The sequence below is a fragment of the Podarcis cretensis genome (assembly GCF_951804945.1).
Source record: "Podarcis cretensis genome assembly, chromosome: 3".
Lineage (NCBI taxonomy): Eukaryota > Metazoa > Chordata > Lepidosauria > Squamata > Lacertidae > Podarcis > Podarcis cretensis.
Genome location: NC_137172.1, coordinates 36,037,689 through 36,055,884, shown reverse-complemented (window position 1 = coordinate 36,055,884; position 18,196 = coordinate 36,037,689). Strand labels below are relative to the sequence as shown.

Below are 18,196 nucleotides of genomic sequence, written 5' to 3'. Positions count from 1 at the left end.
ACCGTGGTACCTATTTATCTACTTGCACTGGTGTGCTTTCAAACTGCTATGTTGGCAGAAGCTGGGACAGAGCAACAGGAGCTCACTCCATCGTGGGGATTCAAACCGCCAACCTTCTGGTCTGCAAACCCAAGGTGCTCAGTGGTTTAGACCACAGCACCACCCCCATCCCATATGATACCTTACAAAACACCACACTGTTCCCTGTACATAAATTCAAGCTCCACATATGAAAGAGTAAAGGAAGCAGCTCATCAGCCAGAAGAATCTAAACAAAAGTATGAAGTATAGTAGAGTGGCAATGCAATTTCTACCATGGTGTGAAAATTCTGGCTTCAGGAGAGCAGATCCCAGCTGCTTCACTCCTCCTTGCTCATTTTACTGCTGTACTGCACTGCACTGAACTGAACCAAGCCACAGTTTGTCTTGGTGTGTCGTCTGAACCCCCACTTAGGGTTTACCTCTCCCAGATGAAGCACGGGCTGTAAGCCATGGGACAAACCTTGGTCACCGCTCATGGTTAGCCGGGAGAAAGCTAAACCACAAGCCTTGTTTTGGATGACACGCTAAGCCAAACCATGGCTTCAGCTTAGCTCAGTGCAGCATTGCAGCAAAACAAACAAGGAGAACTAGAAGCTCCACCCAACTATGCAGTTCACTGAGTGGGCCTTGGTCCAACCACCATCATACAGCCCAGGCTACCTCCATTGTTACAAAGATAAAAATGGAGTTACTGCCCTGAGAAATCTACGGAGGTAATAAACAAGCCACACTTTATGTGTTCTTGGCGCATTTTGCAGTCTCAGAGCTACCAAACTTGGGAAAAGTCCTGTGTAGTAAGGGGTCAATGGAAGGAGGAGTATATGGTGGAAGTTACATATAACAGAGTTGATAGAGCATGCAGGCATTGCAGATCAATAGGGGATAAGCCCTGCACCCTACGTGCTTCCCAGTTTACCTTTGTCAATCTGAGCAAGTTCCTGGTTCTCTCCCTCAGAGTCATCACTGTCTTCCTCATCACTCGGGGGATAGGAGATCTAGGAGAGAAACACATTAGGAAATAGTTTAATATAAAACAGGCATGCACAGATCAGTGTAATTCTGACCCTGGTCCCTTTCGTAGGCATTCTGTTCTCTTTCAGCACTTTTTTGGTGTGTTTTTAAGGCATGCATCACATTTATATTTGACTTTCTTTTTTCTTAGAACTTTATTAAGCAATCGAAATAGTTTGCAATGAAGCAAAACAAAGAATCAGGTGGCAACTTGCTATTATTGGTTGGATACGATAATGGAACATGAAGTGGTTCAATCTAAAGTCAGACAAGGAAATAGGATTATTTTTCTTGAAGGAACAACGAGGGCTAGTAAAAGTGGATATGTGTATGTAATCAACACCAAATTAAATCAATGAAAATGTCTCATCCTTAAGCATAACAGCTTTCAACATGCTGTTAACAGTATTTCTTTATGCTCTTTAGCTTTGTTTTATTTTGATTATTAATAAAAAATAAAATAACTTTCAAAAAACGCTCACCCTCCCAAGCATTTTAAATGAATGTTTTATTTCTGCTACTGCTGCTTCAGTTTTGCAAGTCACTTTTATCTATTTTTTCATTCTTGTGCTGTTGTTTTTATTATGTCATGTCAGCAGCTTGGTGGGGGGTGGAATTTGAAGGACAAGATTTAACATTTGCTTGAACTAAATAATAACTATGCCATCTCCCTGGAGAGCCATGGGAACTGTATGACCTGGGGATAGCCAAGAATTCTATCACCTTCACCAGAATGAAATCCCCAAGAGTCTATAGACAGCCATAAAACAAATAAAACTGCCATAGTGTAATATAGATAAGCTCTTAGCTAAGCTGAATGATCACACCAGAACCCAGAGAATAGTGGTTTTCCAAACAGAGATGCTATTTCAAGAGCTCAGGTCCCCTTAGATCTCACATAATCTATGTTTGAAAACTGTTGCACTGGCCACACGTTCATTTCTGGGCCCAATTCAAGGTGCTCACGTTAGTGTCTAAAGCCCAAAGTGACAAAATCCCCAAATATCTGAAATGCGGCCTTCTTCACTGCAGACCGCCTCAGGTGTTCAGGTCTATTGGGTGGATAAAAAATTAGTATTACTCTTATACAAAGGCACCCAGAACCTTTAAATAAACATTGCTCAAAGTAGAGTGTGTGCATGCAATTGCTTACATGTGGCTTAGTCAAAGAAAACCAATATATTAAGTGTGCAGATGTACACACTTTTGCACAGAAATGGGAAAGGAAAACAAATAGGATGGAGGCTGCTATCCAGAAGCACGCATGTGCTGGATCAGGGATATGCTACTACTGTTCACAGGATTCCCTGAGCTATCGGCTTTGTCTCAGCAAAAAGCTGCAGCTGTGTTTATTTAAGGAAGAAACTTGGACTGTAGCTGGAGGGCTTTGCTGCTGCAGCCTTGTTCACTCCTTGTCTCTGCTCAAGGCTGGAAAATTCCCAAGTTTCCTCCAATCACAATTTGGGGGTGCCATTTCCCCATAAAAGTGCATGCTGGAAAGTCTAGAGGGGAAAAAGGAGTTACAAGCCTAGGGAAGGCGAGTTAATTTAAATGTTTAGATCTGGGGCAGCCAAGATGGTACCCTCCAGATGTTACAGACAACAACTCCCATCACCCCCAGGCAACACAGCCAATGATCAGGGATTATGGGAATTGTAGTCCACAACAGCTGTGAATCTCTGACTGTGTGGCCCAGGCAGGGCCGGATTTAGGTTTGATGAAGCCCTAAGCTACTGAAGGTAATGGGGCCCTTTATATGTCCAGCTGTCCTTTGTCAACAACAAATTGTCACTGTTTTTTGTGTTGAATATATGCTATATGGTAATTTATGGACCTAATAAGTATCTAAAGCAATTTGCACATAACAAAATATGTATTTTATCAAAGTAATTGTTGAACTGAAATACAATTAAGAAGTATATTAATAGGAAAATAATTATTAAGCTCTAACTGTATGTAGGTTTTATTTTATTTGTTTTTTATCCTATATTGAGGAAATGTACATCCAGTGGTTTTTTTTCCTTTAAATTTTTGGGAGCCCCCAAGAGAGTGGGGCCCTAACCTATAGCTTGTTTAGCTTATACGTAAATCCAGCACTGGGCCCAGGGAACAGTGGGAAGTCGCTGAAAACTGTTGGAAGAGCTGGCCTCTTCCCAAGGGAACCCTGCTGAGCACAAATATTTATTGAGCAGGTTAAGCTGGTGGTAAGGGTCCTAGGGAGTTCTTGTTTAAGATGCCAGCATCATTGTTTTCTCATGATCAGGCCTCCAATGTAATAAAAACAGCCCTAAGATAACTATCTGGGGCAATTATATTGGCTCTATTCGTTGGGTGGGGCAAATAAAGGGTTTTTTATTTTTATATTAGTTTTCCGCTAACAAAGCTTGCACATGTGCACTTGGCCTAACCTATGAATCAAGGCTGCCTATGTAGGATCTTTCGTGAGTTACGCTCAGATTGTGTGGATGGAGCATTGGTGGGTGGGGAACAGCAGGCTTTTGATCCCCATGTTGGGTAAAAGATTCCAGCACAGCAGCTGGTTGGACTATATGACCCTCGTGGTCCCTTCCACCTCTACCATTATCTGATTCTCTTATTCTATACTCCCTACTTTACATAAGTTCCTACAAATTGAAAAGCAGAACACTAAATGCTTGATGCAGCCGTAGACAACATTACTTCTACATATTGCCCAACAAAGGCAATGTGCTCAGAGAACAACGGACTGTTAAAACAGTCAAACAGATAGAGTAAATAAAAGTTATAATCGCTGCCGTTTAACACCAACCGTTCAACAGTTAACGGTGTGTGAACTGGGCCTTGCCTCCAGTACTGTTTACAGGTAGTGCAATACTAAAATTAGTCCCCAAGTTCATCCAACAGAAGCAAAGAGGGAGGAAGTACTCCTCTTAAGGGAACTCGTTTTCTGAACAGGAGGGGGTGAGAATAAACTAGAACACAGATGAAGAGCAAAAGGAAGAGGGTGAGAGAAATAGCTTCTCTGGGAGATGGGAGGATGGAAACAAATCCTGTTGAGCAAGACTTTCATCAGCTGAGTGAGAAAGCTGCCTAGAGCCCAGCGGAAAGATCAAGCAACAACTACACAACCGACCACAAGAAAATTCTGAATACTCTTGCTTCTCCAAACAATACTCCCAAGCATCCTGTTCAACTCTGCAAATGAACCAAGTAACAAACTGCACAGGAAGGATTGTTCAGCAGACTGGGAATTGGGAGAGACAGGGAGCCAAACTGCTGTAAATGGTTAGAAAGGTCACAGTTTACAGCAAGGGAGTCTCCAAGCTAAGATGTTAACCTTGAAAGTGCTGCCTTCCAAGCTTGTGTCCAATTAGTATGTGGGCAGGAGCCAGTGTTCCAATCATTCCTGACAAAACTATTCCAAATTACGCAGTAGGCCAGGGGTAGCTGACATGGTGCTCTCTGGATGTTGTTGGGATTCTGACTCCCATCAGTTCCAGCCAGGATCATTAGGAATGATGGGTGTTGTGGTCAAAGGACATCTAGAAGGCACCATGTTTGCTATTCAAGTCATGGAACATGCACCTGATTTCCCACAGGCGGCAGTCACGGCCACCAACTTGGATGGCTTCAAAAGAAGAATGGACAGATTCATTAGAGAAGCCTATCAATGGCTACTAGCAGAAATGTTTCTGAATACCAGTTGCTGGAAACTACAGGAAGGCGAGTGTTCATTCTCTGGTCCTGCTTGCAAATTTTCCTACAGGGATCTAGTTGATCACAGAGGGAACAGAATGCTGGACTAGATGGGCCATTGGTCTGATCCAGCACTGCTTCTCTCATGGTCATAGACTGTAATTCTCAACTGCTGTCATGGTGAGTTTTACCTGGGTCACCGTGCCATTGGTGGAAGACACCCTTTCTGAAGGACTGCCATACATGCATATGGCCAATAGAGCCAATTGAGAAGAAAGTGAAGAGAGATCAGACAAAGGAAGAAAAAATAAAGGAAGATAAAGGAGTGTGTGTTTTTAAATGGGTACAGACCAAGAAAACAGATCGTCATGGGAAGTTCTTTTCTGTCACATAGTCAACTGTGGATTGGCATTGGCTTTCTTCCTTGTTTGCTCACTCTCATAATTGTAAATTTGCTGTTACTTGCCTAAATCCATAGCACGGAGAAATATTGTTAAACATCTGTAAGACTAAAGAGCGGCTGCCAATCTGTCACTCCCCGTCTACAGCAGAGGTCTGTGCCCATTTGGTTTGGGTGGATTTAACCAACCCACTTCTCCATTTACACAGGGTGGTTTTAGCAACGGTTGCATATATGATCCCTATCTTGAGAAAAACAAGCACTTGAACTGCACCACGTACAATTAGACAACAGGCAGCACCCAGAACTCCTGCTTCAGAACTCAGAGGTGGAACCATGCAAGGTTAAAAAAAGGAGGAGCTGTGTCTAGCTCAATAATGTTTGCTCACTGGTCCTCAACCCAACAGTTGACACAAGGGCAGAGGAACATTCTTCCTTCTTGCAAGGATAAGGAAACAGGCTGTCTTCTGGCGCAGTCATGTCACGGATAAGAGTTTACAACTACCCTGGCAACTCTCCCTCCACCTCTTCTCAGGAAAACTCCCTTTACACTGTGATAAACCAGAGCCCTAGGATCAAGGAATCAAACATCCACACCTTAAGATAGCATAGAGATCCAATTATGCCACTTAAGTTCACACAAGGATAACATGGCTGCAGAATGACCTCGCAAGAATGGAGGCACAGATTAATGGGGGTGCTATCTTTAATAAAACCTAAGGCCTCTTAAGGGGTTGCAAGGAGAGCAATGGGATTATGTGAGGGGGGCAGTCTGGATGAGTGCTAGCTCCACCCCTTCCACCACCAACTTCGTCACCTTCCAACTTGTGAACACAAGTGTCTGAGATGGAGAGTGTTCTGTATCCATGGCAAATTGGGGTACTAAAACATGCAGGGAGCCACTACAGACACAGAAGGCTCTCCACTGTGATGGAAAGTGGAAAAGCAGCAAGAACAGTGACATTTATACATATTTCCCCCCTCAAATGCTCTCATTGTCCTCTTTACAACTCTTGGAAGAGGGCTGTATCCTGATGTTTTTAGACTACAGCTACCAGGGCCAACAGAAATTGTAGTCCAAAACATCTGGACCATACCAAGTTGGAGCATAGCTGTCAACTTTCAGATCTGAAAATAAGGGATCAGCAGCCTCGAAAATAAGGGATCAGCAGCCTCACCTGTCCTGGGGACAGTCTATGGGATATCTAACAATCCAGGATAGCAGCGGGAAACGGCGCTGGAATAAGGGAATTTCCCAGGAAAAAAAGGGAAGGTTGGCAGCTATGAGTTGGAGAAAGGTAACCTAGATGATTCTAACAACCATTCTGACTGAAAGGGAGCGGCTTTCCTAACACCACCAGCAAGTTTATGGCCAAGTGGAGATTTGGACCACACTTCCAAGCTCACATTTTGCACTTTTGGGGATCACACAGTCACCCATGCTTTCTGTTTAAGCAGTTGTCTATTAGGACAGAGAAAGAACGAATATACAAAGACAAACATGACTTCAAAACACGAATGCGGGGAAACTTAACATATGGAATTAACTGCTCCAGGATGAGGTTTTGGCCAAGTATATAAACATGAATTTCTAAAGAGAGGTTTTGAACCATGCATACTTTCTCATGGCTCATGCTTATTATATTTTTCTTTCCCCTATGCGAATACAAGCATGTGTTCCCAGGTGTTAGGAAAGGAGGATGGTGGCAGTCTACCCGCCCTCAAGGTTTCAGATTACATGAGATTATTCCTCGGAGGCACACTTCTCTCTCTCCAGGTATTGGTTTATAGAAAGTTAGTCAAGACATGTTCCTAATATCTATTACTTTTTTGCAGGTTACATCTTGGAGATATCCAAGACCAGCTTGAGGTTGGACAACCAGAAGCGTGTAACAGGCATCAAATAGTCTATCCTCTTGCATAGCAATCAGGTAGCAATACAGCTGCTCCCATGCAAATATACCTGTTGATTCAAGGGTCCTGTCCTTATTTTAAAATCTCACGTTGTCAAAAGTTCAGTGTTTCTATAGTTGGGTGTGAAGGAGTACCAATCTTTCTACTCCTCTGGCCATTCTGAAGACGGCAAACCATTCACTTTTGCAGCTGCTAACACCAAACCTTGCAACATCATAGCCTAGGCTATGATTCTTTTTGTGATGCTCAGGTGAGAGAGACAACCCCATAAACTGACTTTTGTGTACAACTGTAGTTACTTTGGGGCACACCTCCATGAAACAGACCCAAGAGAGATTATAGATTCTGTCCCATAACACATATTTTTTCAAAATTGTATTTACTACCAGCTAAATCCAGGGACGCATGTGGCGCTGTGGGTTAACCCACAGAGCCTAGGACTTGCTGATCAGAAGGTCAGTGATTCGAATCCCCGTGACGGGGTGAGCACGTCGAAAGCACGTCAAAGTGCAAGTAGATAAATAGGCACCGCTCCGGTGGGAAGGTAAACGGCGTTTCCGTGCGCTGTTCTGGTTCACCAGAAGCAGCTTAGTCATGCTGGCCACATGACCCGGAAGCTGTACGCCGGCTCCCTCGGCCAATAAAGCAAGATGAGCGCCGCAACCCCAGAGTCGGTCATGACTGGACCTAATGGTCAGGGGTCCCTTTACCTTTACCTAAATCCAGGACTGCAATCCTTTATCCAAGTGAAACAAAACATATTAATATGCCAGCTAGCCCACAACCACTGGATATGAAGAGACATTTGAACATCAGGCACCATTTTGTTCTCAGAAGTGTATACTTTACTGTGTCCCTTTATGAAGTGGGCAGCATCATTATTTCTTTTTTTTTTTCATCATTCTTTTTATTAATTCCACCAAAAAGAAAGAAAAACAAAGAAAACTAACACACATATACAAGAAAAAAGATCTACAAAAGAGAGAAAGAAAAACAAATAAACAAACATACATAAACTTTGATTTTCCCATTGACATTCTTACATATACATCCCTTTCGAGACTTCCTTCAGCTTGTCCATAAATCTTTCGAAGTAGTAATCAAATTCACACGTTTCTCTACTTATTATTGTCGTTAAACTTTTCTCAATCTCCTATTTGCTTCAAACAATAAATCTTTGTCTTTCACAGTGCGTCTCTAAATCCCTTTAGCGTTGTTTGTCCCTCACTAATACATTCCAGGTAATCCACATACTTTCCCCAATCCTTGATAAACACTTGGTCTCTTGCATACCTAATTTTCCCTGTTAGTTTATCCAGCTCTGCGTAATCCAGCAGTTTAAATCTCCACTCCTCCACCGTTGGTATTACCTGCTGTTTCCACTTTTGGGCTAATACTACCCTTGCTGCTGCCACTGCGTAATATACTATCCTACGATCTTCTTTTTTGATATCTTGCCTTAACATCCCTAACAGGAAGATTTCTGGTTTCTTTCTAAACGTGTATTTTAGAATTTTCTTTATTTCAATATATATATTCTCCCAAAATTGTTTCACTCTTCCACACTCCCACCACATATGGTAGAAGGAGCCCTCCTCTTTTTTACACTTCCAGCACTTCTTGTCCGTCTTATACATTTTTGATAGTTTTATCGGTGTTAAGTACCACCTATAAAACATCTTCATGACATTTTCCTTTATCGTTGTACACGCTGTAAAATTTAATCCCTCTCTCCAGAGCTCTTCCCAATCTTCAAATTGTATGCAGTGGCCTACATCCCTTGCCCAACGGATCATCACTGATTTAACTTCTTCGTCACTTAAATTCCAATCCAACAGCATCCTATACATCTTGGATATAGTTTTTACTTCATTGTTTATTATCTCCGTTTGAAATTTAGAATCTTTATCTGCATATCCTCTTTCTTTAAAGTCTTTGCTAAACATCTGGTTTACCTGGATATGATGTAACCAATCATAGACATACTCCTTTACTTGATCGTACGGCTTTATCTTCCATTTCCCTTCAACCTTAGTTAGCAATTGGCTATATGTAGCCCAATTGCTTCTCATATTAATAGCCTTTATACTCATTACTTCAAGAGGTGATAGCCAATGTGGCGTTTTCGGCTCTAATAAATTCTTATGTTTTTCCCATACCTCAATTAACGGGCCTCTAAAAATGTGATTTTCAAATCCCTTATGTACTTTCCTCTTATTCTTCCATAGATAGGCATGCCAGCCGAATCTATTGTCGAAGCCCTCCAAATCGAGTAGCTCCGTATTCACCAACTTTGCCCAGTCCTTTATCCAACAAAGGCATGAAGCCTCGTAGTATAACTTCAAATCTGGCAGGGCAAACCCCCCCCTTTCCTTTATGTCTGTCAATAATTTGAACTGAATTCTAGGTTTTTTGCCCTGCCATATATATCTTGAAAGTATTCGTTGCCAATCTCTAAAGATTCGGCTCCCCTTAATTATAGGTATGGTTTGAAATAGAAACATAAGTCTTGGTAAAACATTCATCTTAATTGTATTAATCCTTCCACAAAATGACAATTTTAGCCCTCCCCATTTTTCCAGATCTTTCCTTATGTTCTTCCACATCGGCTCATAATTATTTTTGAATAGGTCTATGTTTTTCGATGTTAACCATATACCAAGATATTTAACTTTTTTAACTATCTCTATCTGTGTGTGCTGTTGGATTATTTCTATTGTTTTTGAGTCCACATTTTTAGCTATCATTTTCGTTTTTGTCTTGTTTAACTTAAAGCCTGCTATTTCTCCAAATTCTTCTATTTCCTTTAGTATTTCTTCTATTGCTGTTAATGGTTCTTCTGTCATTATTACTACATCGTCCGCAAAGGCTTTGGTCTTATACACGTTCTGTCCTAATGTTACTCCATTTATTTTCTCATTTTGCCTTATTGAATTCAAGAGTACTTCTAAAACTATTATAAACAGTAGAGGGGAGAGTGGACAGCCCTGTCTTGTACCCTTCTGTATCTTTATCTCTTCCGTCACCATGCTGTTTATAATCAACTTAGCCTTCTGTTCGGTATATATCGCTTTTACTCCATTAAAGAAGTCATTGCCAACATCCATGTATTCTAGAATTTTCAACATAAAGTCCCAAATCACCTTATCGAATGCCTTCTCGGCATCCACAAACATCATTATAACTTGTTTGTCAATTCTAACAGATAAATATTCTAGCATATTGATTATGCATCTTGTGTTATTTCTCATCTGCCGCCCTGGCAGGAATCCCATCTGATCCTTGTGGATAATTTCTGATAACAACTTTTTCAGCCTTCTTGCTAGGATTCCTGCAAATATTTTATAGTCTGTATTTAGCAATGAAATTGGTCTATAGTTTTTAACCTGGGTTAAGTCTGCATCTTGTTTAGGGATTAACGCAATATATGCTTCTTTCCATGTCCCAGGAATTTCTCCTTTCTTTAAGATGTTATTCATAGTCTCCTTCAAAGGTCCCACTAAAATAGATTTCATCTCCTTATAATAACCAGCCGTAAACCCATCAGGACCTGGTGCTTTACCCCTTTTTAAGTCATTGATTGTTTCTTCTATCTCCTCATTACCTATTGGTATACTCAATCTTTGTTTATCCTCTACCGAAATTTTCTGCACCTTTTTCTCCTTCAAAAATCTTTCTATTCTCCTAATACCGATTCTCTCTTTGTCCTTATACAGACTTCTATAATAATTGGCAAACTCACTCCTAATTTCTTTGGGATCAGTTCTTTCTTCCCCCTCCACTATTATTTTATTTATTATACCTTGTTCCTTTCTTTCTTTGATCTGCCAGGCAAGCCATTTGCCTGGTTTGTTTGAGAACTCGAAATTTTTTTGTCTCAGTTTTTTGATATTCCACTCCACTTCTCTATTTATTATAGTAGCAAACTGAGCTTGTAGCATTTTTATTCTTTCTTTTGCCTTCTGGCAGTTAGGTTTTTGAGATAACTTTTGCTCATTTACCATTATCTGTTTTAGAATTTCCTCTTTATTCTTTTCCCTAATCCTGTTTTTAATTGCATTCTGTTGGATAAAGTATCCTCTTATTACCGCCTTACTTGCGTCCCAAACTACATTAATCTTTGTTCCTTTGTCACAATTGTCTGCAAAGTAATCCGACAATTTTTTCTTTGCATTTTCGACAATTTTCTGGTCGTCTAAAAGATAGTCTTTAAGTCTCCATCTGAAAGATCTTGTCTCTAAACTTTCTAGTTCTAGCTCTATCGGACTATGATCTGATATAACTTTCGGTCTTATTTCTATTAGTTTGATTCTTGGACATAATTCGCTGGAGAGCCATATCTGATCTATGCGTGACATCGATTGGTTAGGTTCGGAATGATAAGTGAATTGTTTATCCAGTGGATGTCTGAGGCGCCAGACATCCATCAGGTTGCAGTTTTCCACCATTGAGAAAAATGGTTTTGGTAGTTTTCCTTCTTTGTTTATGCCATCTCTAAGTTTATCCATTTCTAACGAGACGACACCGTTCATGTCGCCCATTAGAATTATTTTTTGATCCATATAATCCCATAGCCTCTCTTCTAATTTTTTAAAGAATTCAGTTTTACTACCATTCGGGGCGTACGCCCCCACAACCACCAGTTTTTCTCCTTGCCAGTTGATGTTAACCCCTATCACCCTCCCCTCTTCATCCTTAAATAGCGTTTTAGCTTCTATCTTGTTCTTAATATAAAGTACAACACCTCTTTTCTTTTCTTTGTCTAAGGATTCAAATTCGTTTCCCAATCTTTTATTAATTAGCACTTTTTTGTGTCTTCTGGCTACATGCGTCTCCTGAAGACAAATAATATCCAGATTTTTTTTCTTCAGATATTGCTCAATTTTATTTCTCCGTTTTTTATCGTTCATCCCGTTAACATTCCAATTCCAAATTTTTAGTCCCATAATGCTAGATTACTTGATCTTTCTTTACGTTAACCTTTCTTTTATAAGTGACCTGAGTCCTCCTTTTCCTCCTCTACTTCCTCTTCTGATCCGCTTCCCCCCCCCTCCCCCACTCCTGGATCTTCTGTTACTCCTCCCTCTACACCTCCTGAACCATTTGATTCCATTCTCAACTCTTTATATTTCCTAAGAAACTTCCCAGTTTCTTCCTGACTTAGTAGCCTGTGTCTCTTGCCTCTATACATAAATGAGACCCCTTCCGGGAATTCCCATCTAAACTCTATCTTGTTTTTCTTCAATGTCTGCACCAAAGATTTGTAAGAGTCTCTTCGTTTAAGTAGCCTGATTGGGACATCTTTAAAGATAATTATATAGCTCCCATCTATATTCAACCTCTTTTCCCTATTCCTCTGAAGAATCCTATTTCTCATTTCTTTGTCCTTAAATACAATCAGACAGTCGCCTATAGGTTTTCTAACTCTTGTTGTGTTAACACGCATTCTAAATGCATTCTGTATATTTTTGGCCATTTCCTCCGGTGGTATCCCCAACCAATCCGCTAGCTCCTTTGTCAATTTCTCTTTTATATTTTCATTTTGCGTCTCAGGCACCGCTCTAAACCTCAGATTAATCTCCCTCTGTTTTAATTCATTCATGGCTATAATATCCTTCATTTCCTCCTGTGCCTTATTCAGATCCATCACTTCTGCTTTAATCCTTTCTTTCTCCCTTTTAATATCTTTTAATTCCAACTTTGTCTTCTTTAATCCTTCTTCCGTGAGCTGCGTTCTTCTAAATACCTCTTTCATTTGGCCCTTAAGTTCGTTAACAGTTTCATCTATCTTTTTATCCATTTTCCCAATCCTATTATCCACATGTTCTAATTTGTGCTCTAAATTAACTTGACTCTGTTTGATCTCCGCAAACATCTTCAAAATATCTGACTTAAAGTCTCCCTCTTGTTTGGAGCCCCTCCTGTCTCCAGAGGGCCCACCATTTGTCGCTTTCTTCCCGGTAAGTGACATTTTACACAGTTATTTTACACAGTTATAACCCCCCCTCACAGTCCTGAGTAGTATCTTTCCCACCGTAATTTATATCCGCTACCTTCCTTTATATCCTTTATATCCCCCGCTTTATCCTTTTTCCTTAAGTCCACTTACTTCCTTAGTATTACTATTCAAAATTCCCAATCTTTTATATACATATGTTTTCCAAAAGAAGAAATCAGAATATGAAGTCAGTATAGGGTTCTTGCTACAAAATTGTCCTCTCAATGCGGAGTTCTTCAATTCCGGGGGTTCTTCCTGCCTTCAATCAGGCTAATCCTTATGCTAGGTAAACCTGTGGGGGGGACTTAATAAAAAGGGAAGTAGAACAAAACAACGAGCAGAGAAAGGAAAAGTAGAGAAGGGAGAAAAAAGGGGGGGGGAAGTCAGTCGAAGATCACGTAGACTTCATCTTGTCGCTAGAGGTCGCCAGGTCTCTACAAACTGATGTTCTAGAAATGTGTCGAGATCTGCCTTCCCCAATTACTCAGCGTTATTTGCAGGAGCGTTACTTATTGAGTAAATAGCAGTCCTCGGTGTTTCTTAATGAATAAATAGCAATCCTCAAATTCCAGTCTCAAACCAAGTGAGAAAAAGTAGAAAGAGTAGAATAAGTAGAGATTAGTCCGTTTTTCCACCCTTCGTACGCACAATTAGTTCTTAATAGTAGCGGAGCTCTCTCTTCCGCATTTATCTCTTGTATTCTAACGCCAAAATGGAGAGGACGCCCCTTCTCCTCTTCTCACCCTCCTGTTCACCAAGAACTCTGAGTCCTGCTACTTGTTTCTGGCTCCTTCCTCTTCCCCCCCTTTCCTTCCACGTACTTTGTGTTTAAATGTCTGGTAGGGGGAAGACGCTTAAGGAGAAACAACGTATCCGCTAAGGCAACACACTTTCACTTTCTCTCGCACTGGTGCCACACCGCGTTTAAGTAGATTTTGGCTATCAGCTGAACTCCGTTTACCTCTGTTTATCGCTCCGATACTTCCTTAGTCTTCTTTTTGTCACGTAAATTCAAGTATTTTATGTTCGGAGTCCTTTAAACTGAGAGCGCTCCGCTTTCTCTGCAAGCTCAGGGCTTCGCTATCTGAAGGTAGGTAATGGCGTCCCTCGACCCGCTAAACCTCACCGCCGCGCTCTTCACCCCTTCCGAGGCTACCTGACAGCCGGTTTGGTCGCTTTCTGGTCTCGCTGGGAACCAGACCTTCTGAACACCCTTCAGAGGGTTTTGGGGGGGTCTCCGCGCCCTGGAGTTGCCCCCTGACCTTCAAAATAGCTTGAGTTCTCCCTCCCGGTGAGAACTAGCAGCATCATTATTTCCATCTGCTTTTTTTAAAAAAAGCAAAAGTTACTAATTTCTAGTTGCCTATGTTCAGAAGTTTGTTTCAACACTCCAAGCCCAACTCAGTGCTATTAACTAGAAGCTATACTAAGAACCAGAGGCCTACTGTATATATTCCCCATTCCAAGACATATTTATCTGGAGGGGGAGGGAAGAGGGGAAAGAAATCAAGTTTGAACAAATGCTGAACTTTTTCTGTTCTCCAGCTTGTGCAAGTCTCCAACGCCTTTTCCTCTCCAACTGTGTTCTTTTGAGAAGAAGCAGTGGCAGTTTTACAAGACCTTGTGCTAATTCCTTCAGGACAGCTGCTTAAAACCAAAGCTTGGCACAAAAACTTGACAGATGCTGGGTCTAAAAAGCCAATCTAGACCCACACATGCAAGGTATAAGGGCGGACCTCAACACTGCTCAGAATAGGCAGTCACAATTCTACCCCCAGCTAGCTCCTACCCAGACACTGCTCTCCTAGAGATGCCTGGAGACTTTGACTTCAGATAGCATGGCCAAGTTCACTGTGGGGTCTGGAAGAGCTTTGTCTACGGCAGGCTTCCCCAACATGGTGCCCCCAAATGCTTTGGACTACATCTCTCAGCACACCTGTGCTGGCTGAGGGTTATCTAGAGCACCCACAGCTCCCTGGGCCCTAATCAAATGTTATATTGGAGGGGAGGCAGGAAAAGAAGTCTGGCCCTGCAGACAGGAGGGAGGCCACATTTGAAGCACATGGTCTCCTCCAAAAATTCCTGGGGACTGTCATTTGTTAAGGGTGCTGGGAGTTGTGGCTCTGTGAAGACTAAACTACACTTTCCAGGAATCTTTGGGAGAAGCTTTTGAATAACTGTGTGTGCAATGTGCGACAAGCATATGGTGCAGATGTGTCTGGAGTCCCTAGCCTTTATGAACTCCCTGACAATATCCAGACAGACACAGGCAAGTCCATAAAAATGAATTAACTTGCTCAGTAATTTGCCAACAAAGAGAGCTGTAAGGGGCAGGTAAAAGGTACGGCCTGATCCACTCATGTTTACTCAGAAGTCAGTCCTGCAGAGCTCAAAGGCTTGCTCTTAAGTGAGCACCAGACTGTAACTATACCATGCAATCCTAAACATGTTTCGACACAACAAGTAATTTCCACTGTGTTTTATTTTATTTTATTTTATTTTATTTTATGGGGGGGTGGAGATATGCTTACTCTCAAGTAATTTGGAAATATCTACAGACTTAGAACAGACAAAACTCATGCCTAGCAAAGCACTTCACCAGCTTCTAAATATTGCCCAAATGTTTTATTTATTTATTTATTTATTTTCAGAGTGGCACAGCCCCCTCTCTTTGCAGGAGCCACTCTCAACCTCAAAAAATGTCTCCCTTTAAATATAATCCGCAACACACAAAATATGCACTTTGCTAAGAACCCTTGCATCCACACAGTGCACTTTTCGAGGCTCGAGGCTGTCCAAGGAAGTGCAAGGCCTCCTCCATCCCTTGAGCTGCTGTGTGGACAAAGACAACCTGGCCCTCGAAAGGAACAGGCCTTATTCAAGTGCATACGCAGCTCTCACGGTTAACTCGTGCCACGAGCAGGATGCGAAAGGGAGAAAACGAGCCCTGGCCATGCTAACAAGAACAGTATAGAGTTTCTGCAATCAGTACAGCTCAACGCAAAAATAAAAAATGAGACGTGCTTTGGAATATACAACCAACTCCGCGCTCCCTTTTTTTTACCTTTAACTGGAAGGGCTGGATCTCATTCAAACTCTGATTCCTGAGCTTCTTCGTGAGGATCTTGAGCATGGTACAAATCCAGAGAGCCGGGAAAGAGTTAAGCACCCACGCACATCTAGATCGGCTGCTGCTGCTGCCGCCGCCGCCGCCACGCTTGGAGGCACTCAGAATAGCTTGCATTCAGCAACTTCAGGTACACCCAACTTGGCGCTTGGAGAGGGCAGGATCTGCAGAGAGAAATTCGATCTTGCGCCCCTTTCCTTCCAGACAACAGCCTGGATGGGTCTGGGTTTTGTTGATGAAAAAATACTGCCACGCACAGTCTTTGGGTTTTTTTCTCTCTCCCCCCCCCCCCTTCCTTTTCTTCCAACACGTATAGATATTACACAGCAAATCCTTTCATTTGCTTCGCAGGCTGCAGAGGCAGCCGAGGTAAAGGAGCAGCTATAGCGGGGCTTAGCAAGAGAGGCAAAAGGGGAGCAGTAGCAAGAACTTAGGAAGAGATGAGCGAGCTCTCCCAGCAGAGGCCCGGGGCTCCGCTCATGGCAGCGGGTCTAACGTGCCATGCCGCTCACTCGCTTCCCGTCGCCGGCAGCCCCTGGGCAGCATCGCTCCTCCTGGGCACACGCGCTCTTCCTCCCTCGCGCACCCGGCCCGGCTCCTTTTTCCTCTTCTACGCTCTCTTCTCGCTGCCTTCGAGCTGTGTGAAACTTGTAACAAACAGAACACGCATCCGAGGCGCCCATTGGCCCGGCCGAGGAGGACTGTGTCAATTTCAGTGGGCGGGGCTTCCATTTAAAGGGAAACCAAAAGGAAGAAGGGGAAAGTCGCCTTTCACGCGCGCGCGCACCCTCCCTCCGGGCTTGGAGATCCAGAGGCGCCCGGTGCCATAGTAAGCCCTGGTAGCTGCAGATCCTTAAATCCGAAAGGATCCCACCCCCGCTCTTGAAATGAGGGCTGGGGATCACTAGCAGCATACTGTGTGTGTGTGTGTGCATAAAAGGGTAAAGGGACCCCTGACCATTAGGTCCAGTCATGACCGACTCTGGGGTTGCGGCGCTCATCTCACTTTATTGGCCAAAAGAGCCAGCGTACAGCTTCTGGACCAGCATGACTACGCTGCTTCTTGCGAACCAGAGCAGCGCACGGAAACGCCGTTTACCTTCCCGCCGGAGCGGTACCTATTTATTTACTTGCACTTTGGCGTGCTTTCAAACTGCTAGGTTCGCAGGAGCAGGGACTGAGCAACGGGAGCTCACACCGTCGCGGGGATTCGAACCTCCGACCTTCTGATCGGCAAGTCCTAGGCTCTGTGGATTTAAAAAGTTTTATTCAGCACCTCAGAAAGTTTGCTCTGGATCCTGGTAGGATGCCGTGAATCACTAATGTTGTATATTTATTACAGAGACTAACAAAACAGAGATTCATTATTTCCAGCACAATGTGAAGGCAGAAGCTGAAATGCTTTGCTAGCAATAACTGATCTATTTTGTTAGCCGCTGAGATATGTATGGCACCCATGAATGTGTGTACAGTGAAGAGCCTTGTGGCACCGTCAGAACCAACAAATTCATTATGGCATTTGCTTCAGTGGCCTACACTCCAGCAGAGAATTGTAGGGTTGGAAGAGACCTCCAGAGTCATCTAGTCCAACCCCTGCAATGAAGGAATCTCAACTTAAAAACCTCCGAGGAAGGAGAGTCCATCATCTTCCCAGGGAGTTTGTTCCACTATCAAACAGCTCCTACCATCAGAAAATACTTGCAGATGATTAGTAGGAATCTCTTTTCTTGTAACTTGAAGCCATTGGATTGGGTCCTACCCTCCAGAGCAGGAGAAAAGAAGCTTACTTCCATCTGACGGCCCTTTAGATACTTGAAGATGCCTATCATATCTCCTCTCAGTCTCCTCTTTTCCAGGCTAAACATACCCAGCTCCTTCAACTGCTCCTCATAGGGCTTGGGGTCCAGACCCTTGATCATCTTGGTTGCCCTCCTCTTCACAGTACTCCAGGTGTGAGCTGAATGAGCCCTTGGTCACCCTCCTCTGCAAACATTCCAGCTTGTTAATATTATTCTTAAATGGTGGTGCC

At 42.7% G+C, this 18,196-nt stretch overlaps 1 protein-coding gene across 5 annotated transcripts in view; it reads right to left on the bottom strand.

Moving 5' to 3' along the window:
- Positions 1-18,196, bottom strand: part of LOC307212222 (uncharacterized protein) — a 70,934-nt gene that overhangs the window by 48,136 nt on the left and 4,602 nt on the right. Inside the window, exons 1-2 of one of the 5 annotated variants that reach the window (XM_079969344.1) lie at positions 16,105-16,815; positions 959-1,037 (exon numbers count right to left, since the gene is read on the bottom strand). In XM_079969344.1, the coding sequence (XP_079825470.1) occupies positions 959-1,037; positions 16,105-16,284 (259 nt within the window). In that variant the 5' untranslated portion in view covers positions 16,285-16,815. Of the gene's footprint in view, positions 1-958; positions 1,038-16,104; positions 16,816-18,196 lie in introns of those variants that run through there. The other 4 variants (XM_079969343.1, XM_079969345.1, XM_079969347.1 and 1 more) reach the window with 4 other exon arrangements.